This window comes from Seriola aureovittata, chromosome 7, assembly GCF_021018895.1.
Source record: "Seriola aureovittata isolate HTS-2021-v1 ecotype China chromosome 7, ASM2101889v1, whole genome shotgun sequence".
In the NCBI taxonomy this organism is placed as follows: Eukaryota; Metazoa; Chordata; class Actinopteri; order Carangiformes; family Carangidae; genus Seriola; species Seriola aureovittata.
The window spans coordinates 23,290,903-23,315,698 of NC_079370.1; the positions used below are offsets into that span (position 1 = coordinate 23,290,903).

The 24,796-nt window shown below is 40.4% G+C and overlaps 1 protein-coding gene across 2 annotated transcripts in view; it reads left to right on the top strand.

Annotated features, from left to right (window-relative positions):
- The window catches only part of usp45 (ubiquitin specific peptidase 45), a 36,125-nt gene extending 14,015 nt beyond the window's left edge, over positions 1-22,110 (top strand). For both annotated transcript variants that reach the window (XM_056381203.1, XM_056381204.1), the window contains exons 7-18: positions 215-310; positions 807-937; positions 10,799-10,886; positions 13,225-13,306; positions 13,917-14,008; positions 14,848-14,904; positions 15,092-15,223; positions 16,958-17,630; positions 17,961-18,058; positions 18,313-18,399; positions 18,678-18,822; positions 19,983-22,110. In XM_056381203.1, the coding sequence (XP_056237178.1) occupies positions 215-310; positions 807-937; positions 10,799-10,886; positions 13,225-13,306; positions 13,917-14,008; positions 14,848-14,904; positions 15,092-15,223; positions 16,958-17,630; positions 17,961-18,058; positions 18,313-18,399; positions 18,678-18,822; positions 19,983-20,113 (1,812 nt within the window). In that variant the 3' untranslated portion in view covers positions 20,114-22,110. The remainder of the gene's footprint in view (positions 1-214; positions 311-806; positions 938-10,798; positions 10,887-13,224; positions 13,307-13,916; positions 14,009-14,847; positions 14,905-15,091; positions 15,224-16,957; positions 17,631-17,960; positions 18,059-18,312; positions 18,400-18,677; positions 18,823-19,982) is intronic.
- Positions 22,111-24,796: the final 2,686 nt, after the last annotated feature.

The following is a 24,796-nucleotide window of genomic DNA, read 5'->3' on the forward strand; positions in this document are numbered from 1 at the left end:
TTGTCAAAGAAAATTGTCTGTGGGTCTTTTCATTTGATGAATAGTAAAATCAGTGTGTATGACCAGTTTTATGCTTCACTGATTTTATGAATGGTTTTCAGCTTTTGATCTAATGTTATACCTGAACAATACCTTTCCCCAGTGCCATTCAACACGGTTAATGGTTAACGAAATGTTATTTAACACTGAAAATAATTGTATCCTGTCCCCACAGAACTTGTCACAGACACACATGCTCATTGAGCTTATCCAGGAAGTGAAAGAGAAGGGGTACAAACTGAGGATCTGCCCCCCTGTCGAGACCAATCTGGTACAGTGTCTTCTTCTCAAAGCTTTGTCATCTCTAAACTAAACCCCTAATAGGACAAATGCCAATTAATTTGCTTTTGAAATTATCATTCTAATCTGTCATTATGTTGCATTTATGAAAAAATTATATTTTAAACACACACTACAAATTTTTAAAAATGAAAATATGTAAATATTATCATAATTAAACTGCATTCTTTGTTTTCTTTTTTTGGACATTTTCCCTAATTTAGTGCTACAACATGTTTTAGGATGTAAAATTGAAATGTCTCTATGAACACTGAAGACATTTAAGACTTTTTTCTAACATTATTTAGTAAAGGCTGACAAATAAGTGAATAAACTTTATCAACTCTGAATTTTTCAGAAATCTTTTTATACTCTTTTTATACAAGTCAGATCTTGCTTTGTTATTGCATTGACCTCCACGACTCCTGCCATCACATCCAATTTGGAAACAAATGTATTTATTTTCATTTTGTCTCCACGCCTTCCAGAGTTCACTGATGGTAACGCTGCCCAGTCCGGAGTCCCTGACTGCAGCCATGTTTCTCTTCCTCCAGAGCATGAAAGAACAAGGGAAGGGCCCAGTCAATCCCAAGATCCTTTTCAGTCAACTCTGCCAGAAGTAAGGCATCACTTTTCATACCAGTTGCTACTTCATTACACCCTAGATCCTCTTGTTTGTGAGCACTCATGCATGGAAAATATATTGGTATCCAAACATAAAGCTTAGCTACTGTGCAGATAGTTACAAAAAAACATGACAATAAAACAATAAAGTAAACTCATTTCTGTTGGATACGTGGATGATACCTGTGGCACAAAATGGCAACAGTTTATCAGTGGGAAGTTGAAGTGTTTTTCATAAATATAAAACAAAACAAAAAAAGTATAAATATATTATTCAATAAACACTGAGGAGGTTAGAGCAGCCATTTTACCTCAGTTTGTATAATGACTACCAGAAAATCACCCTCACTTTCTACTCTGTATGCAAATATTTTATCTCAGGGTCACTGAAGTCGTTACTTCTGCACTTCTCCATTATTACAATGGCAATGCATTGCCCAGGAGCCACAGCTTTCACCTGCTTTTATCCCCTTACTGTGGTGGTGACCGTTTTAACCAGCCAGACCCAGGTAGCACCTGGTCCCAGCTGAATGCCTTTCACGCACTTTAGGCTCAACATGCACTACACACGCTAAAAGCACTGTACCTTGGTAAATGCCTAGCAGCAGCTAGCTATTTGTAGCTCTTTCTGCTACTTGCCACACTGCTGTGCCACCTGTGTCATGTTTGATCCAAGGGAGGTCTGTGTGACAGGCAGAAACATGGCCGTACTTTTGTGAAGTTGTTTTGCTGTCTTTTATGAATAGTGTGAATGTTTGGTTAGCTGGGTTCTTGTTTGATCATGGTACGCTGCTGGTTGGGTCCTGTGTGTGTGTGTGTGTGTGTGTGTGTGTGTGTGTGTGTGTGTGTGTGTGTGTGTGTGTGTGTGTGTGTGTTAGGGAGGGGGGGGCTCTTGCACTGTTTAGTAGTGCAGGTGGGTGACCAGAGCATTTAATTTTGGCTGACTGGATACATCTCTGGTGTGGCTTTGACAGTTATTCTGGTACCTAGCTTTCATCAGACAGGCCTGTGTGTGTCTTTTGTGTGTGTGTGCGTGGAATGTGCGTATGAGGGCTGCCACCTCACCTGGTACCACCTCAGCCTGCAACACTCATGCAGGCAATTGTGCATTCAGACAGCGAGTATTGCACGCACCTTGATGCACTCACACGCATCTAATTTCAAGTACAGTTAATCTATTCCACTGACATGCATTTGAATAGAGAGATATGACTTCAGGCCACAGCACCCATTACCCACATGGCACACTTATACCACAAGTGAACCTTTATTAAGGCCAGTATGTAATTGTTTTGTACATCCATACAGTAAATGCAAATATGAAGCTTTAATATTCACTCACATTATTTGCAGTGCTGTTGAAGAATTGGTAGAAAATAACATAAAATGTGAAGAAGTTGTAGATTTCAAAACAAACAAAAATGTGTTTCAGACCTTTTTTTTAAAAAAAAATTTCAGCGAAAATTTCATTTTCTTATTAAAAACAAAGTTGCTGGTGTAAAGTGTAATTGATTAGTTGATTGACAAAATATTTTAATATATATTAATTAATATATTTTTGATACTTTGATAACTGAAAATTATATAAGTAATTGAGAACATGTGTTGAGCACTTTTTTCTTTTACTTTAATCTGAACACATTCACAGAAGCTGAAAGCATCCAAGCCAATATTAGGTGACAGAATTCTCTGAGTATCTTTTGCCAAGAATTCACCAGTAGTGTCTTTGTTCTGTGTGACCTTGTTAATTTCTTGAAAAGAGCTCTGAATTCCAAGTCGTAGTAATGAGCGCTTAGAAGGAAAAGATACCAGCAGGTAAAAAAATTTAACAGAGTTTTTGGACAACAAAACGTTAGCATCAGATCAAAAGTTTTAATTGTAAAAGTACCAGAAAATCAAGATTAATGATATGTGTGATTTCTTGCTTCTCTAACAGACTTAATGATTTGCAAAAGCTTCTTCAAATTTCCTGAAAGCAAAAATACCAGTGATTCTCCGGCCCCAGCTTTTCACATTTGAGTATTTACTGTGTTGAATATGATTGTAAATTGAATATGTTTAAGATATTTTGTCAGACAAAACAAGCAATTTTGAAGACATCACCTTGGGTTCTGTAAGCTTGTGATAAGGATTTTTCTGTTTTCTGACATGAAATAGATAATAGTTATAGACTAAACTAAAAATCCCTCATCAATCTGCACTCAATACCTCATAATTACAAAGTAAAAACAGAATTTTAGAAATCCTTGCAAATTTATAAAAAATGAGAAACTGAAATATCACACCTTTCCCCAGTGCTTGGTTGAAGCACCTTTGGCAGCGATTACAGTTTCGTGTCTTCTTGGGTATGACGTGACAAGCTTTGCACACCTGGATTTAAAGATTTTTCTTCCATTTTCCATCAGGTTGGATGAGAACTGTCGGTGGACAGCCATTTTCAGGTCTGTTCAGTGATATTCAGTGGGGTTCAAGTCAGGACTCTGCTTGGACCAGTCACTCAGCTGTCCGTCACCCTGACCAGTCTCCCTGTCCCTCACACACCCCCACAGCATGATGCTGTCACCACCATGCTTTACTGCTGGGATGGTATTGGGCAGGTGATGAGTGTAGCTTGGTGCTCCTCGTCAAGACATGAAACTCAGAATTAAGGCCAAACAGTTCAATCTTGATTTCATCAGACCAAAGAATTATGTTTCTCACAGTCTAAGAGTCCTTTAGGTGCTTTTTTTGCAAACTCCAAGCAGCTTTCATGTGTCTTTCACTGAGGAGAGTCGTCCGTCTGGCCACTCTGCCATAAAGCCTAGATCAGTGGAGTGCTGCAGTGATGGTTGTCCTTTTGGAAGTTTCTCCTTTCTTCACACAGGATCTCTGGAGCTCAGCCAGAGTGACCATCATGTTGTCAGACCCCTCTCTTATCAAGGTCCTTCTCCCCTGACTGGTCAGGCGGTCAGTTCTAGGAAGAGTCCTGGTTGTTCCAAACTTTTACCATTTGGAGCTTTCAATGCAGCAGAAATGTGTTTGTGTCCCTCCCCAGATCTGTGCTTCAATACAATCCTGTCTGAGCTCTACAGGCAGTTCCTTCCACCTCATGGCTTGGTTTTTGCTCTGACTCACTCTCTCTCTCTCTCTCTCAAAGAAACTTAAGCAGCTGAGCTGTCCTTCTCCTTGATTGTTACCTAAAGAAAGCCAGATTGCTTTGTATCTAGAGATACAGTAGCCGAATCACATTATTTAAGTTTTAACAATTTACAGGAAATCCTCATTTATTTAATTTCTGGAGCTTTTTCATAAGAGCAGTTTTTAGTATTCAGGGCTCGTGGAAGAACTGGAGGTTTATTACACTTTCAAGGTCTCACTCACATATACTATTCCTTGTATCATCCACAAAGTGTACATGATTGCACTTGCATTCTGAACGAGCCTGAGCTCTTACGTGTTTCTCTTTTAGACTCCTCCACATAGCAGCTTGGATACATTCAGTGGAGTCTAAAGCTTTGAGCTGAAACGACAGGGTCAAAAACTGCTCCTATTTACTGGGAAATTTTTCTCCATTGAAGTGACCTTTGTGATGGCTGCCCTCTGTAAATATAGCCTATCATTTTCACTTGTCCCTGCCAGCTCTTGTCACTCCAAGAGGGTTGGGTCTGCCCTTGACCTGTGGGGGCCTAGAGCACTTTTCCATTTCTCTTTCACTGTCTTTCACTGTCTTACCCAGTATGTTTGTGTTGACAGGCAGGTTAATAAAGCTTTCTGGCTCGGATTGGGGCCGGTTTGAGTGTTTATTTCCCACACTGGAGCCCTATTGAGACCGGTTTTGTGTAAGTGTATGTGTGTCTCTGTGCGCGTGTGCACATGCATTTGACCTCAACCAGCTGAGCCCCCCCCAGCGGGCCATTGTCGTCCTTCTGCCGGCGGAAGTGGTCTGGTCTGTGCTCGCAACTGTGCCAAGTTATGTGGGTTGGATGGTCAGCACCACGCTCTCTATCTGGTGCCAGGGAGGGTCCCAGCCTGCTAGTCTAATAACATTTAATTACAGGCTAAAATATTTTTCACTTCGTCAAGGGAACCAAGGAAAGGAGGTTTTCTTACAGCTTGTCTACTGCTTTTGTTAAGTACTATTTACTGAGAACTTTACTAGTTGTTATTATTACCAGTTATTTGGACGTAGTCTACTGTGCATGTCTAATGGACAAAAAGGCCACACAGAGGCATTCATCTACATCTGCTTCTCTTAAGAACTGATTCAGTTTTCAGAGCAGCCACTGGACTCTTGCATTTCAAGTAATAAAAAGTACCCTGGTTCTCTTCTCCATCCATGTGCTGGGTATAAATGTCCCCATACCCACATCTTTCAAATATTGCTCATAAACCTTTATGAGAAGTCTTACATCCCTGATTGAAATTGCAGAGGACAACAATGGATTCCATCTAGTGCTTTGGCGTCCAAGGCACACACACACACACACACACACACACACACACACACACACACACACACACCCCTACATGAACATGCGTACAATCCACACACAATGAGGTAGGGCTGGCATGCTGGAGGAAGACCTCTTTCAGGTTTAAGAAAGGAAGCAAATATTCGCAGTTGGGTTAGAAATAATACAAATATTGGCTTGTGCACATACGCTGAACCGAGAGCTGCAGTCTGCAAACCCCTTCACTTTCAAAACAGGAAATAAAACCTGTGCAAATTAGCACAATTTGATAACAAATATGTTGTTTTAGAAGAAGCTAACCATGAGTCATCTTTTAAAGCTAGTGTCACTTGGTTCATAGCTTGTGACTCAGTTATTGCCTAAATTATTGTCGTAAAACCTTACAAGTGGAGGGAGGCACAGAAGTAAAAATGAAGGATGGTTACTCTCACTTGTTACATTGAAAATACGTAATTTGTAGCAAATGACAATAAAAATGGAAAAAAATTGAATCCTTCTGTATGGTTTTTAAAGATCTTTCTGAGTGAATAGAATTTGTACAAGGTCTTACAGTGTTTCAACAGATGTAAAACAGTTAATCTGAATTAGAGCCATATTTATACTGATAGGTAGGCGACTCAAATGTGTGACTATGTCATGATATAGCAGTGGAAGACCCCTTCAAATGCAGTGAGAATGTCATATGTTCTTGTACTAAAACATACATGGATGGAAACCAGCAGTTTACACTATTGATGCTCAGTTTATATTGAAAAGGCTGAAAAAGAGGAGGGAAAAAAAGCAGAGTTTGGCTGAGAGCCTCCATTTCAGTTGTCAGTACATTTACACACAGGGATGTGACGAGAAGTGATACTTCAGTACCAAGTCAATGCCAAAGTTCTGACAATGTGACTCTACTTGTTTTAACAGTGCCAAAGGGGTACTATAGGGGTACCAAAGACACCATAGATGTCGTAGATACTGGAAGTATGATATATTTCTGGAACTGATGGGGGCAGTATAATAACCCTACAAGTGTTCTAGTCGGACGTCAAATGCAAAGGGAAGAAAACGTAGAAGAAGAAAGGCAGACAGAGCAACAATATCAACAACATGGTGGTATCAGATTTGGTATCAAGAATTGTTGAATTCCATCATATTGGTACCGATTACCAAATATGGTGACATCCCTTCTCTCCCACCACAAACCTTTTTGCTTGCCATTCTTCATTTGTTTATTTACCGGTATGTCTCCCTCGGGCGACTCACAATTGACATCATATCAAACATTAAAAAAAATCTTTGAGATATATTGGCAGCAATTAGGATCTGAGGACTTAAGATTAGAATCTTTACATATCACACACCATATGATTTTATCACCACCCAATGACCCAGACTGGAACAGAACTGGTCCACCCTGGTCTATTCAGTTGTCACAAATCATATTCATCATTAATATTTGTAGTGCTGGTAAATATAAATATACATTGGTCAAAACAATAGTTGCACAGGCCGACAGTGTTGTCTTATTTTGTTTAAAGTGTCCTTTGTCTTATCTCTATTAATTCAAATTAGAAATGTAGTGAGCTACTGTAACACGTCTGTTTTTTACACGATTATTTAGACAAAGTCAGACATGCCTTGCACAGGCCAGTATGTGTACAAAACACATTTTTATGACCATATTGTAGATTATTGAGTCACATTTCTATAATTCATGGCTGTATGAGTAAATGTTGGGTGAATTTATTTTGTGAACTGTGTGCGGGTGCATTGTGTTGTTCATACGTGTGTGTTTTTGGGGGGAGCTTGTGTGGTCTTGTGTCTGGTACTAACTCATCCGGCTATTAATTGTGTTAGCACCGCAGCTGTTTGCATTGGCCAGATTGAGAGCAGCGCTACAGGGCCCTTCTGCTTCTCTCCACTGGGATGAGCTTCCAGACCTCCTCATTCCCACTGATCCCAACCAAGCTTTTCATTTTTTCCTCTATATTGCTCTGCGTCTGTTTCTCCCCTTCTTTTTTTTTTTTTCTATCTCACCCATTTCATCTCTGTTTGCTTTATATTTCTCTGTGTGTATCTCTCTCTCATGGGAGATGACAGGCTAGTTAGCAGAACAAGAGGGAGACATTCCTTCACATGCTGTTCATTTTTGTGGAGTTGGCGAATAAATGACATATGTGCTCCCCACCATGCCCAACCCTATGTCCATCCCTCTCCATGTGTCTGCACGAAAAGGGCATAAGAGACAGAGCGTGTCAGCATGGAAGAGTGGGGGTGTGACTTTGGGCTCCTCCAGACCTCCTGGTTATGACCTGTGTCGAGGGCAGGTGGTCGGCCATCTCTTCCCCAGTCTTGGACATCCATTTGGGCCACATGTCAGCTTGTCTTAAAGAGATGATTGACTCATGCCGCATGAATTCTTTCAATAAGTTGGATTATGAATGGCATTAAATGGCTTCAAAACACTTCAGCTTAGAAATGTTTTTCTTTTAATATAAAAAGACTGCTAATGAGTGTACTTACCTCTATTTTAATATATTGTACTAAAAGTTCTATTATAAAGGTTTTATGAATAAAATCTCTTGGTATAAGATTTAATTTGATTTTAACTAAATTTACAGCAAAAATCTAGTCCCTCCTTGTAAACATCAATATAAATTGCTCAGAAAAGACATCAAGGATTAAAAAAAAAAAACATAGATAGCTATGAATTTATGACTCTATATTAGCATTAATAAATCATGATTGGTAATAGCCATCTGCCATGTTAAAGAATTGGTGGTTGGTATCCCCTTCTGAAAATGTCTTGCTAGACCAAAGAGGATTCAGTCTTTGCCTTTTCAAAGTGACAGGTAACCTGCTAATACTGGACCCTGAAGACCACTGGTCATGAAGTACCAGTAAAGGACCTCCATAGTGCTATTGAAGGAGTTAACCCCACCCCCCTCGAACATCGTTAACACTTGACTGATGGCTTCTCTAACCACGAATGTGGCCTCTCAGTGTGTGTTGTGCCTGTTGGACCAACCTGTCCTGTGGTTATGTGGCTGGCTTGGCCCAACAGGTTGCAGTGGCTCTAGCCTTGGCTGCCCATCTGCCCCTGGCATCTGTCCTCACATCTGCTTCACCATGGTCGGCCAGGGGACGGACCCAAGGACAGCCTCCCCTCTAATGACTCTGACTTTAGTGTCCAATCGGGCAGCCCTAACTACCATGGCAGAGCTGTGGTTTAACTGCTGATTATTCTTTTCTTTTGTTCTGTACAGGCCTCTTTGGCCTTGCATTGGATCACTGAATTCTCCAGGGATAACCCATTGGAACAAGGACTTTTCATTTTAATGGATTGTCTTTTTTAAGAATTCTTACCTGCATAAATTAAAAAGATCTGTTTAATTATAATAAACATGAAGACAGGATCTAATATAACAATCAAATAACTGATTAAAGTCATCGGTTTTTGCTGGGAAGGGAGTCATGGTGTACTAAATTTTATCATCATGTTTCATGTCTCCATGCATATTCATCAATTGATATTTAAGCAATTTAAGTTTGATTTTTATGTTTTTTATTCTTTAGATCGTTCTTAGGCGCAAGCAGAGGCTAGATTGAGTTGGTTGACAGCTGTGGGGCAACGTGTAGAATGCATATGGTACATTGCCTCAACCTTAATTAGAATGTGTTTCACAAACTGTTTAGTAATTGTTTGTTAAATCTATAATGTGCGTTGTTTATACATGGTCACCTGGATTCACCAGAAGTGATAGAAATGTCACAATATTAAATACCGTTTGTAGCACAAAGCTCTAACGGCAGGCAGGATTTTACAGATACAAGGGTGAAAAGACCTTGAAAAGAAATAACTGTAGTTTTCTCCTTTTTTGATGTTTTTCTATATTATATATCTCTCATTATTATTATTAAAGGGAGATATATAATGCTTTTTGTTATTTTTTCTCTTTTATATACTGTTGTGAAGTTGGCTGTCCATGCTACAAACAACATAGTAACATAACTGAGAGGTGAATAAAAAAATTTCCCTGTCAGACAAAAGCCCGGATTTCAGTCTGCTCTGAACGCTCCCTCCATCAGTATTTTTCTACTTTCCCGTCACTCTGACTTATGAACTTCATGGAAGACCAGAAATTTTTATCCAGCTGCAGCACAAACATGAAGGAAGTTGAACTTCATAATATAGTTCCTGGGCTGGAGAAGGTTATGACAAATGGGTGTAGATGACAGTTTGTGGTGTCTGCAAGGCTGCAGCTAAACCCTTCACTTATAAACACACCCCTGCTCTCGGCCTCATCTCCAGGTTTGATTAGATGTTACCGGACCCACCAGACTCTGTATAGGAGGCCATCCATGGGTGGCTGTTGTGCTTCAGTCTAGTGACAGCCTGAAGACAACACAGGTGCTAGCTGCATTAAGAAAATAGTATTCACAGGAAGACGCTTCATGATGACAAGTCTGACTTTCAGTCCGACCTCCAGCACCAGCTGACACAACTTTAGTATACAAGAAACCCTTCATCCTGATGGAAGACATGACTAAAGACTTTGACTGCTTTGTGCATCATGTATACCCAAGTTATATTTACATTTAATTTGCTGTAAATTAATTTAAATGTAGTAGTAAGTATTGATCCTGTGGTATTGGAGAAATACCAATAATAATAATTAATAATAATTTACACAGGTCATATGAACAACTTATTTGATTTCATGTAGGAAAATATGAAATAAGAGTTTTGCCAGTAATCCTTTATGACAAGTAGTTAATAGTTACTCTGTAAGAGACACAGGACATTCTCTGTTTGACACAATCTGGACTGTACATTATCTACAAAAATGGGACCATACAATTAAGGTGAAGCTTTGACAAACATGTTAAAGCATAAATATGGTGTTGATTGTCTGTGAAGTAAAAACTGAACACAGCACAGCTCCCACAATAGCTGATACTTTGGTTACTGAAGTAAGTTACTTAAGATCAGAAATTTCACTACAGTATGTCAGTTATGTTGACATGATACAGAACAGTCTTATCTATCTATATATCTATCAGGATAATACATGAGGACAGTAGCTACAGTACTTATACTTTGATGTCTTTTGTACATTTATTAGGTGTCTTTTTAGCAGCGATAATTATGACATTTTACATATCTTACTTTCCACCCGCACACTGACAGTTACTATGTGTTTATATTATATACGGTGCTTGGGGAATGCCAGCATGACTGAGTGCATTATTGCATGTTATGTCTGTGTTTCCTCACAACAAATTATTTCTCCTTCACAGAGTGTACAGATGTTCCTGAAAAGACACATGTAAAACAAAATGCATGTATTCTGATTCCTCCTCCACTCTTTTCATAAGTCTGATCTTCATCTGTGTTTTTATCTGGTTTTTTTTTCCAGAGCTCCGCGCTTCAAGGGCTACCAACAACAAGACAGCCAGGAGCTTCTGCACTACTTACTGGACTCCATACGAGTAGAAGAAACTAAAGTGAGCTAAGATACAGTATGCAGCTTACACATATGCATGTATTTCATTAACTTTAATAACTTTAAAACAGCATTTACTCACATGCTATTTCCAAGTCCACAATTGGCATCTTTCAACATGTTCTTTCAAAGTGTATGTTTTACCTTCCGTGGCAGAAAGGTCCTTTAAATCTGCACAAAGTGCTCTAGAACTCATGGTGTTATAAGTTTCTTTGCAAACGTGTATTGAACATTTGGTACAAGAAAATGTGAAAGAAATGAGGAGGCTGTATGTACATGCTTAGTCGGGTTATAACAAAACTTGACACAGTCCAAGGTTTTAGAACTTGATTCCTAAGTACAGCCTCACAGAAGCGCTAGCATGACTGTAGACTCTCTGTTCTTGAATTTGATTCAGTAAATTGTACAATTTCTTTAAAAAAAAACAACAAAAAAAACAAAAGAACCAAGCAGCAATAATGAAAGGCCAGAATTATCAAAGACAAACATAATTTTTGTCACTGACATTTGTTGTCAGTCTTATCACCCCTCCATGCTGGAGTTCAGTAATGACACTTATTGTCGTGATGTAAGACTTGCGGCTGTGTGTTTGTGGGTGGCTGTCTGCATTGACGTAACCCAGTGGCCCTCTTTGCCTGGCTAGCTAGTTTCTGTGTTTTAACCTTATGGTGCCATGTTTTTGGCAAGTGCAGGAAGCCCCCACTCCCCCCTCCAACCATTCACAGGGCAATTAGGAGACCCCACAGCAGAGCTGGCCCCTGTGGCCCCACCAGTGGCTACGTGAGCCAAGGAGGAGAAGTTAGCGGGTGTGTTTAGTGGCCAGCCCCAGGCCCAGGAGGGGCCGCAGGCTGGGCTCCACTGCTTCCATTCAAACTTGTGAACACTGACAGTTGTGCCACTTAGAGGACTTGCAAGTGGCACGACCGACATCATTGTGTGATCTTGGGAAACCCACAGCTGCTGAATGAGCTCCGGGGCTGTCCCATTGTGCTTGAGGGTCACCCATGGCCTCCTCCTGCACACACACACACACACACACACACACACACACACACACACACATACACTCATCAGCCCGTCTCCCAATCCAATCAAGGAGGTAAAGAGGGAGGGGGTACGGGTACGGCCTCCCCTATTCATTCACTCAGAAACTCATTTATACATCCAAGCAAATTCAGAGATACCGAGGCATTTTAGATAGGTTGTTGAATAATTTTTAAAATGAACACAGACATTAAAACAAACATATTTTAGGAGTATTATTAATACATCTCTGAGTCAAGCATAGGGAAAACATGACACAAAGTTTTTTTTTTTCAAACCTGCAGCAATTAATCTTTACTTAGCGATCTTGAACAGGGACAGTGATCTTGAATAGTAACACAAAAATACAGCACAATAAACACTCACACACTGTCCTGTGTGGGTGTGTGTGTGTCAGAGAGGGAGACTGGTGTTTTTGCAGTGGGTGGTACCAACCTTTTAGAGGCCCTAAGTGTTTGTGTTGATTGGTCATTAGTATCAGAGATCTGAATATGCTAATACAGCCCCAGTCAATTATCACCAATTAGCTGAGACGGTAGGTATTACTCTCTCAGGGCATGGACTGTCCTTCTTCACTCGTCTTCATTTTAGTTTCCACCCATGCACCCTTCTACCAGTAACCCTCTCCACTGCCCACCCCCCTCCCTACAGCCCCCCTCCTCCTACAGCCCATCCTGTGTAGAGCAGTGCACGCTTTTACTTTGGGGAGGGCTAGAGGGCTGGGTGGGGGTTACTGGTAATTAATTAGTATGAGAGCCCCAGCCTGGTTTGACTGTGCTGACTGAGTGGGGTGCAGACTGGCTAGGCTGGGATTAACAGGGCTTTTTGACCTAAATAGCCAGTCCAGTGCGTGGTTCCCGGGACAATGGGGGCCGACTGGTTTCGACCGCAGATACAGACCATGGCCAATTATCTATTGATTGGTGCTTTACTGTGGCTGTGTCTCTTCACAGCTCTCTCACCAACACTCACTGACCATGTCACCTTCAATAAGAGGGCCCCGCGAAGAACTTACACACACACACAAACATGCACAGTTAATTATGAGATTTACATGTTAATGTTTTTAGACAAGCACAATAATTATTTTACACTAATGATGCTTATAATAGGTATACCTGTCAATCTCAGCTATTGACTAGACTGTGATGTGTCAGTAATGGGTGTAATAGAGAGAAATCTAGAAAAATACAAGAAAACCACAGAGTGAAATTAACTTTAATTTATATGATTTTTGCTTTAATGAATGTCACTTAAACGCAGCATTGTTATGTTGCTTTTGTGTTTGTTTGCAGAGGGTGAAAGCTGGCATTCTGAAAGCTTTCAACAATCCCACAGAGAAGACGGCGGACGAGGAGACAAAACGCCAAGTCAAAGGTTCATATGCTGGCTACACTAGACAGATGACCAAGACCAATAGTCCCACCTTGTGGCAGTTAATGGAAATACAGCTAAGATACTAATCAGGCAGAGGGCAGTTTGAAGGAGGATAGGAGAACAGTATAGTCTTTTTAAGTGATTCTTCCACTTGTTTTTTTGTTTTTTTTTTAAATCACCACCCTCTTGAGTGCCTCAGATTTTGCCAAGATTCCAGAATGATTTTCTCAGTAGCGTTGTAGAGTGTCATGGTGTTCTTTGGAAAATTTAAAGCGTGCGGTGATGTTTTTTTGTGGAGAGCAGCATCTTCCTCTGTCGTCATCTGCCATGGCCGCAATGCTCAGTGCTATAATGTACCGTGAAGTGCTGTGGTAAGCTCATGAACCAAGATGTTAACCAGCTCCAATGATACCGTTTTTCAGACTGGTTCTCCAGTTAGCCATTGTCCATGTCATTAGCTGAGGGATTCACATACTTTTTCCAACCAATACATCACTGTAATTGACCATATTTTAAGATAAATTTAAACCTAAATTCAGATGATCCCATCGGGTTCACTTACTTTCTTTGGCCATGATTAACAGAACCCTGTGTCTGTCTTTTCCACCAGCGTACGGAAAGGAAGGTGTGAAGATGAACTTCGTTGACCGCATCTTTGTGGGCGAGCTGACCAACACAATTATGTGTGAAGAGTGTGAGCATGTAAGTGTGTGTGGGTGAACTATAGCAAAGGATCTGAATAGTGAGAGTTGGCCAATCAGGAACAAATATAAAGCACAGCAGGGTCGACTATTTCACGTTTTTTTTTTTCCCTGACCAACCTTGTATTTAGACAAAAGTTACTACTTATGTGTGTATCTTATGGCCTTAACAGACACCAGATCTCAACCTGATTAAACAACTATGAACAATGATGAACTAGATTTCGGACCAGCATGTTAGGCAGTGCTGTCATTGAAGCTGTTCTGGCAGCATGTGGTGACCCAGCACCTCACTAATATCGGTTTTTCCATTCAATTTTTAAATTTGTCACCTGTCTGTGTAAACATACATAAGTTTTTTCCTGCTGCTTTAAATTATTGCTGCTGGAAGCGAAGAAGATTGCCAAACAATTTCCAGCATCACTAGCATTCTCCATCACAGTCATGAATGAGCCGATGATTGTTTACTAGCTGTTACACACAGGAAGCATTTCTCACTACCCACAACAAAAATTTCATAAAATAAGTCAAAGGAAACAACAGAAATCATCAGAGGAAAGAAACAAAAACAAGCACTTCAAGGACCAGCTCAAACACCAACTGTTTGCAGCAGGCATTTACAATAAAATGTGGGAGCTCTGGGTCGTTGACAAAACAAATGCCACAACGCAAACTAAAATATCCTTGAAGGTAGAGAGTACCTGGTGAGGAGCTGGAGTAGAAAAAGCAGAGAAACAGCCGCTTCCCACATCTCCTTTCAGACCTTTTGAAAATGTGAACAACTGCCTAAGGAAGATGATAATTACATATGCAGACACTTATATGTGATTCTTCTTTCAGATCTCCACAGTAAAGGAGGCTTTCATAGATATCTCTTTACCCATCATAGAGGAGAGGGTGAGTTGCTCCAATTGTTCAGTGTAAGAGGATGATGATTGACACTTTGATACACTATGAGTGAGTTAATGATGTAATACTACACTTTACATTTCTTTGCATGCCTCCTTATTATCAGCAGATACAGTTAAGTAGTGGTTGGCTGTATGTTATGTTTTCATAAAATTTTTTTTTTTTTTTTGCTCAGATGTCAAAACCATCCAATCCTGGGAGGCTGGGCAAAGGCAGCAGGGAGCAGGACGCCCACGCAGCTCACACTGACCAGGTTCTTTCTGCAGCGCACTCTGTCAACAGAAACACCAGGAAGCTGAGTGGACAGGTAAGAGTGTGTACATGTGTGTGTTTTTCTTTACTGTTCACATTCACACTTCTGATCAGGTAATTATCTTCTTTGTTTGTTTGTTTGTTCTTTTTGTTTTTTTGAATCATATTAATTATGTTTCTCTCTGTCTGTATACTGATGATCATGATTGCACCGTTCAGTGCTGGGGCCAAATGCACATATCTCATTCACTCATGTTAGTTTAAATTTTTATGACGTCACAGTGAAGTTGACCTTTGACCTTTTGAATAGAAAATGTTATCACTTCATCCGTTCATCTTATTAGACAATTGTGTGAAATTGTGTCACTATTAGAACATAAATTCTAGAGTTATGTTGAGTTAGTGTTTTGAGAGGTCACAGTTACCTTGACCTTTGACCTTTGACCAGCTCCAGCCACTCAGCGGCACAAATTTGGCATAAACATTCACTTGGAAAGATGAACTAATCAGATTTTGGTGATCAGAAAGGTCAAAGGTCAAGGTCTCTGTTACATCATAATGCTGCGCAAAAACACTTTTCTGGCCATTATTCAACGCTGTAACTCAAGAAGGGGAGATTTTGACTATATTTCACATTTGCTCAGACACTGAGTTGGTGACACAAATTTTGGGTGCCCATCTTCAAACTATGGTGATTGTGTAGATCTTTTGTGTTGTGTTAGATGTGAGTGAAGGATTCACGTTCTATAATTTGTAGCTTCTCTGCAGCAACATTGGCTGCAAGGACGCTGCAGCTTTGTGTTCTATCATAATCAGATTTATTGGCCAAGCTTGTGATCACATAAAAGGATTTGACTCTGTTTGTTTCTCTCAATGGACTTACACACTAATACAATCAACATAGAGCAGAACAAGAACAACAAATACACTATAAATACAATATGTTCTTAAAAGTGAAATTTACTTTATAACTCTACCACCAATAGAGATGAAAGGGAATTACATGATGTCAAATTAAACATGGTGTAATGGTGGGGAAGTTGGTAGCTTATCTTTAACCTCTGAAATCTTTCCCTTCCAGTTTCCAGGTTGACTTGAGCCGCAGATGTTCAGTAAAGACTGTTTACACAATGCCACTCCAGACTAAGTAACATGGGATACTTATGCTGATTTAGGCGGAGGGCAAGTGTTCACTGCAAGTGTTTCGATCGTTGTATTATATTTGTGCTGAGAGAGCAGATTCTTTTTTTGGTCAATGGACTTGCATTCATATAGCGCTTTTCAAGTCTTACTGACCACTCAAAGCACTTTACGATACCTCATACTTCACTCACATACATCACACTCATATGCACAATCACACACCGATTGCACAGCCATCAGGGGCAATGTGGGGTTCAGTATCTTGCCCAAGAACACTTGGACCTGCGGCCTGGAGGAGCCAGGGATCAAACCAATTACTAGCAGTATAGCAGTAGTAGTATAGCTCTTGTAGCTTGTAAAAGTCTCTTTTCATAGTGAAATGTTCTGCTTTAAAGTGATTTCTGTGGTTAAGTGTCAGTATTTTCAGCATTCCTTCTTAGGTCTCCCATGGAAATGTTGCACAGAAGAATGTCAGAATCTTTTACACTGGAAATGTGAATTATTTTACACACTTTTGAGCTGTGCAAAAATTATTACAGAGGTCCCTCTGTAGTTGGTCAAAGCAACTTTTATGGAAAAAATATTTTAAACCATGACACTAACTGTGTCTCTGATAATGATAATGTGTCCGTTCTCCTTTCCCCAGAAGCAACAGAGCAGGAGGGCTTCAAGCACTGTGGAGGAGAAGGGAGCAGGCTGTGGTGCGGAGCGACTAGAAGAGGAGGGGGTAGCTAGTGGATCAGCTCGCGGTGTTACAGTTTGCAAGATGGCCGCTGCGGGCAGCCTATCAGATGGCAGTGAAAGAGACTCAGGTGCTCAGGACAGCAGTAATGATGCTGACAGTGAGGCCTCGGAGAGTGAGTGGGCCCCACGCACCCCCTCCTCCAGCCATGGGCACGGGCACGGGCACATGTCCACTCCATCGTCAACATCCACCCTCACTCCATCTCCTACACCTGTCTCTGCCTCTTCCCCCTCCTCATCATCCTCCACAAGGCATGGTGGCGCCGTAGAGCAGCTAGTTTCTGCAGTGTCTAAAGTCAACCTGGGCTTCAGTTCCGGGGACTGCTTGCCTTCCACGCACTGTTCTCCAGAGGAGCAGGGAGAAGCACAGCCAAGAGATAACCTCCACCATCAGCACCACCAGGGAGCCTTCCAGGCGCTGTCCCACAGTTACACACCCAGCTCCAAGGAGTGCTCCATCCAGTCCTGCCTCCACCAGTTCACCTCTGTGGAACTGCTGATGGGCAACAACAAGCTACTGTGTGAGAGCTGCACCGAACGCAGACAGAAACAGCTGCGCAAGAGCAGCTCAGCTGGTAAGACACAACATCTGGAACCACACTGCAAAGAGCAATGAGGATGAACAACCAGTCAGTGTTGTCTACCTGCAAATTTTATTTAAAATGATCACCAGATTACACTATACAGCTGATGAATACATCACAGATTTTCTGTAAGAAACCCTCTGCAGGAAACCCTTAAAGTGATACTCCACCTGAAATCCATCTTTTAAATATCAAACTCTCATTATCCATTTGATTTGTTGTTACAAGAGATTAATGACTTTGATTGTTTGAACAAAACAGAATTAATGTCTTAACAGTTAAACCTGGCATGTCCGTGTGTTTCCGTTGTTGTTTGCACAGATAAGAAGGTGGAGAAGATTTACACCAGTGCCAGGAAGCAAATGCTGATATCCTCGCTGCCTCCAGTCATCACATTGCATCTTAAACGCTTCCACCAGGTTAGCAGCCACACAGCCTTTTGATCACTCTCCATTGTAGCAAACAGATATTCAAGTGCTTTTATATTTGTATATATCTTTGTTTTTTTGGTTTGTTTTTTTACATATCCTAAACAGTAGCGTTGCAAATTCTAAACACAATCTTTAACTGATCATTGGTAACATTAACGATCAATCAATTAATTAATCGTCATTAGTCTGCAAGCCCAAATGTTAGTGATTGTGGTTCTGTTTTTGTGTTTTTGTGTTTTAAGGCAGGGATGAACTTACGAAAGGTGAACCGCCATGTTGACTTTCCGCTGATCTTGGATCTGGCTCCATTCTGTTCAGCCTCCTGCAAGGTATGAAGCAACTAATCCAAAGTCAAAAAATATTGTAGTTGAAAGTGAATGACTCTCCTTTATGTCAAACTTACATTTTATACTATCTCACTTTTACTATGCCAAAGGGTTTTGTTTATTCCTCCATGCTTCAGTAGTTCAGTTAGTAATGAATGTCCTTGGTTGGGACTGTTCCGGGAGGCTTCTCTCTCTCTCTCTCTCTCTCTTTTTTTATTTTTAGCTCTTTTTCCCTTTTTACTAATGTTTTTTTTTTTTTTTTTTTCTCTCATTTCTGCTAGAACCTGGCAGCCGGTGAGCGTGTCCTCTACAGTCTGTATGGGATTGTTGAACATAGTGGCTCAATGCGGGGAGGCCACTACACTGCTTATGTAAAAGTGCGAGCTCCCCAGAGGAAAACAGAACAGCACCACAGGAACCTGTCAGGTCAGGGTTCAGGTTCTTTTAAGACGGTTTATCTGTTTCCTGCACTTCATGAAAGTGGTCCATATTTGTGCAGCAAAGGCCTCATTTCTCCTAAGCTTATAGATGTGTTCTATAAAAAGGGCACAATGAATTGAGATCTTTGTTTTGTATAGATCCATGTTGTTTTCTCTTTTTTTCTTTTCTCTTCTTAAGCAAAGTGTAGTGCTGAAAGGTACTTGGAAAACTCAAAAAGCATTCGTCCTTGCTACTAACAGGTTAATATAAGACTTGACATAACTGGAGCCATTGGTATGTGATGACAGAGGGTTCAAACATGTTATAATGACTGTTCCAATCATGTAGTTCAGTATATACCTTCATCTCAGTTCACCTCCACACGCTGTCACTTGACTATATGTTAAAATATTAAGTCAACGAAACGCAACGTGTGCAACATCAAAGAAGGTCTCGTCCCCTCCCCGCTTCAGTAATCAGGCCTTATAAGACTGGAAAACTATGCTTTTCTCATTTATTACATGTCGTCTTTTATATAACATTACAGAATCTTACCTTCAGGGTGAACCCTGACCAAAATAACAAAATATCTATGGTTGAATTGCTATACTAACCCACCTACCAAAGGAAATAAATGAAATAAAAAAATAATTCTAAGTCCTTAACTGAAAATAAACAGAAGAAAAAGTGTAGCTTACGCATACAACTTCCAGAAAGCAGAGTATTTCTAGCAGATACAGTAGCTTTTAATGCTATAATACTATGTACAAGTTCCAGGTACAGTGCAAATAACAATGAAAGAAACAGTTGGAGACCAGCAAGGACAGCACTGCTTCTGCTCTTAACTACCAACCTGAACTGAACTGAAGAATATAAAGGCAGGAACCACCTAACCCACATACACACACGCGCACACAGACAGAACATTGGCAAGTTTTGGCAAAGTACATCTTTCTCTAAGGACAGCATGATTTGTTGTTGCTTTGTTGCTGAGGAGCCGTCTTCCATGTGTGTTTACCTTGAACATGATAGTATACCCTGAATGGGCCACAGAGGATGAGTGCAAAACAGTGCTTCCTACATGTATTCGTGACATCCCCACCCCAGGACGAGCACAACGGCAAATAAATACCCACATCTCAACTGAAGCTTTGTGTGTCTTTTAGGTGCGCGGGAGGCCAGCAGCAGCTCCCAGGGCCAGTGGGTGTACGTCAGCGATACTACTGTTCAGACAGTACCAGAGTCAAGGGTACTCAACTCTCAGGCATACCTGCTCTTTTATGAGGAAATGCTGTAATGTAACCAGCGAACGTAGTTTTCCCTAGAAATTTTTCCCTTTGTATTGTTTTTGGTGCAGACTGTACAACTCCTCTTACTGTGTCTGTGAGTGTGTGGAGGGAAGAAAAGGGAAAGACTTCACTGTACACTCACTTTTCATACATGAGAAGAATGGCCATTGTGTTATGTCCATGCAAACTCTTAAATCTAAATCTAAAATGGGCACTTCTAAATATCTTCGATACATAAAAGATTAACATCAGACATTGAAGTCATTATTTTCTGCTTTGATAGAGTCATTCATGTTTCTATTATAAAAATCCTACCCTTTAAAAAGAGGTTGAGTGAAAAGAGTGTTATTGAACCTGAGCTGTTCTGAATTTATCGTCTATCTCCGTCACGACCACGTGCCTGGGATTTAAACTGCATGAAGGAGTTTGTTACAGTAACTAACAGGAAATAAGCAGAGTTATTGCATGTTAAACTGACTAGTTGATGTCAATACCGTATGTATGTGTGTGTCTGTGCACATACACACGTGTGAGTGAGTGAGTGAGTGAGAGACAGGAGAATGTAGTTTTAAGGTGTTGTGTGTACCATTTTCACATCAGTAAACGACTGCCAGATTAAATTGGCATAGTTGTTATAAATAACGTAAAAACTCAGGAGCATTATACAGAAGACTGGCTCCTCTGTCAGCGCACTACACAAAAGACTTGACCTTGTTTGGCACTGACTTAGTCGTGCTGAGAAATGCGTTTGACTGTGTCTGGTAATGGCAGATGATAGACGGTAGGAAACTGCAGCAGAACAATGAATTCAGACATGTTTGTCCTTTTTACTGAGGACATTTGAGCATGAGTTATGACAGAGTTTATGGGAAATATGGTCACACATCTGAGAGACTCTAGCGCTAATAATCCCAATGCTGTGGAATAGTGGCGAGTTATTGTTTCAGCCTCAGCCCCTGTTTGTTTATGATAATAATACAAACCAAATTATCAGATCTTACAGTAGCCTACATCAACACACTGATGGAAATTGCTGCACACAGCACCTTTTAAAGAGTAGCACAAAACAGTTAACAACAGTTGTTGTTTTTTTTTTTTACATCAGAATGTATAAATGTAAGACTGTCAGTTACATTTGCCAAAGATGAGTTTTGCAGCTGCATGTCAGAGCAGAAAATCAGAACCAAACATCATACAGAGTTTATTTAATATTTGTTCTTTCAAGGTCATCAGTATGGTTCTCGAGTGCTGTTGTACAAACGATGTAAATCAGCCCAACAAAGCACCTTGTTTGCCTTTCATTGTATTTCAGCTCTACTGTAACTCTGTAGGCGCTCACACAAAACCGTGAAGATGTTTGAGGAAGAGTCGACGCTGCAGGACTGACTTTTTATTCCCTAATATTATCAATAAGGTCCAGCAAATAAGAAAACTATTAAAAAAAAAACAAACAAAAAAAAAAAAAAACCTTGAAGGCTTCAAGCCGGATGAGAAAAACATCTTTGCTGTAATGTGCATGGGTTAATGTTCAAATGAATGTATTGCCTATTCTTGAAATGTCTGTTAGATGAGCTGGTCATCTTTTTCTATGAAAATATTTTAGATGAAAACATTTTCTTGCTTGTTTGCCAAAACAGTAGAAGGAAAGGTGTGAAACATGCATCAGAGTTCAGAGGTTTATTGTTCTCTTTTGAAATAAGGACAAATTCAGTGCCTGTGCTTCGGGTTTAAGAAATCTGTGCATAGTGAGAAGAAAAACATATGCAGAGTCAAATGCAAAGAGGGATATGTGTGGTGTATTTATGTACAGTATAAGTTACTGTAAGCAAAAATAATAAGGAGTATATGTCATTGTACATAGGAGTAACAATTCACAATCATGGTGCTTCAGACGTGCAGGGTTTTTCCTCAAGACAGTTTTGTTTTGTTCAGTTTTGAAATAATAAACATTTGGAATGAGTATAACTACATCCTATATCGAAATAAATCTAATTTATGAACTGAATATTTCACAGGACTCGTCTCTCTTTATGCTGTGGCCTCTCTTGTGCAACAGCACTAGTAGACGAGAAATCACAATGGATTTTGTGTTTTTTGCTTTGGAATTGATGTCATCCTTTTTTTACTGTAAGCGAGATGTTGTCCACCATTGCTCTCAGCTGTCACCGCAGATCCCAGGGCGCCATATTCAACCCATCTTCACCGGTGATCGGCCCTGACGGGTGCAGAGCAGCACTGCTTCAGAACATGTCGCGAGCTGGTGAAGAGGAGGTGGGTGTGGAATCAGGAAAAGGGCAACGTCCAAAAACATCGCCTCACGCGTCCTCTCGTTCCCACACGCTGTGACATCCCAGTCATGCTGCTGGAGCTTTAAAGCAGGTTGTCAAGCCGCCACCAACAAAAAGATCAAATCTTTTCTGAAATGTATTTGTCTATTTTTAAAGTGGGGGTTGAGGCGGGGTTGGCTCATGGCTCTAGGACATGCTGCTGGAGCATTAGATGTGATTTAATCTCAGTTAATGAAAAGCACCCTCCCCCCTGTGTGAGACAGTTGTAAGAAACTAATAAGGTGGTGCTGGGATGCTCATCTACCAGCAGTGGAGGTTAAATCTTTCTGCTCTCACCATGTGACTGTCACTGTCACTGCCAGTCTCACCTAGCCTCACACCAAACCACAGACATGCATTAACACACAACACAACGTTTCACAGGGAATACACATCAACAACACAATCTTAACACCAATGTAGCACATGACAGAGCGCTGAACAACACCTGCAAATAACCCTTTTATACAACAAACTATATTTCAGACATGTCTTAGGAAACCTGTGACATCTAATCAGAGCTGCAGAGCAACTGCACACCAGACTCTCCACCTGACTCTGTAGTTACAGGCTAATCAGACTCATTAGTCTGGCTTTGGAAAATGTTTCTATGTTAAACTTGCCATTGAAGTTTATCCAGGAAAGATAACCAACGTGTGCGTACAGTCCGCTGCCCTCTACCCATAGAAACATATTTGTGCTTTAAGAAGCACAAGCACTCGGGAGGAGAAAAGGCTGGATTACCAAATGGTCAAACTAAACAACTGCACTGAGACATCAGACTCTCATGGGCCCTGAAGGCCCCAAGGCGATTAGTGTGTGGTAATGTGGTGAATCACAGTTTCATCCAAAGAAATGAAGTGGCACACAATATAAACTGAAGTGGTAAGGATGTCAAGTCAAATCAAAGTTTATTTCTATAGCACATTTAAAAACAACCTAAGTTGACCAGAGTGCTGTACAAGCTATACAAACATAAATATAATCCACAATCCCTATTAACATAAATCAAAATGAATAATAAAACATCATCAAATAAAATTGTAAAATAAATTGTGCTTGCACGATAAAAACCAAGGTATCTTGCTCAACCAGGACTGAAGGCCAGCTAGAAGAAATGGGTCTTCAGCAGCGTTTTAAAATGATCAAGGGTCTGGGCAGCTCTTATGTGAATAGGTAGGTTGTTCCACAGACTGGGGTCCGCCACTGAAAAGGCTCTATCGCCTCTGTTTCTGAGCCTGTATCTAGGAATTTCCAAGAGCAACTGATTTGTTGACCTCGGCGCTCTAGCTGGAGTGTGAGGCTGTAAGAGCTCGGACATGTAAGGTGGTGCCATGCCATTGAGACTCTTAAAAACAAGTAGTAAAATTTTAAACTGGATCCTGAAATAGACTGGAAGCCAGTGTAGAGAGGACAGTACAGGTGCGATGTGATCACGCCATTTTTTTTCCTGTCAAAAGTCGGGCGTCTGCATTTTGAACAGCCTGCAGGCGACAGAGTGACAACTGATCAAGTCCAACATAAAAAGAATTGCAATAATCTAAACGAGAGGTAGTGAAGGTATGAATTACTCTCTCAAAATCATGTGGAGGGAGGTAGGCCCTCACCTTACTAAAGAGCCTTAATTGAGAAAAGCTAATCTTGACAACCGAGCTGATCTGTTTATCAAATCTGAAGGCACAGTCAAAAATCACACCAGGGTTCTTTACAACAGGGTGACAGTCTGAGGCTGATGGGCCGATGGCACTATCGTAACCATCTAATAGGTTGGATTGTCCAAATAGAAGAATTTCTGTTTTGCTTTTGTTTTGTTTTGTGTGTGTGGGAGGTTTCTGTTTTTTTTTTTTTTTTTAAATTAATCTTGTGGCCATGTGTCAAAATAAACTAGTTTTAATATTTCAGTTGATATTATGGAGTGTCGGAAGAAGTACTGAGATCTTTTACTTGAATAAAAGTAGTAATATCACTATGCAAAAATATTGCTTTACAAGTAAAAAGCTAACTTCAGTAAAAGTCTGAAGGTTGTAGAAGCAAATGTGCTTTAAGTAAGTAAAAGTACTTATCAGGTGGCAGTATGACTCCTGTCATATCAGTGGATTATTACTGCTGATGCATCACTGCACACAACATTTTAATGTTGTAGTCGGTCTAAGTGGAGCAAATCTGACTTCTTTATTCTGTTGGATAAACTGATAACAACGCGTCATATTTAATTGTAATAGTTTTATGTTTCAAATCTGAATCTGCAAAGTTACAAATACCCACAGCTGAAAAATGGCCATCTCCCACTTTCTTCTGTTTTTGTTGAAAAGATTTATTTGTTTTTGTCACCTTGATATAAAAGTAGTCATGAAATGCAGCCCC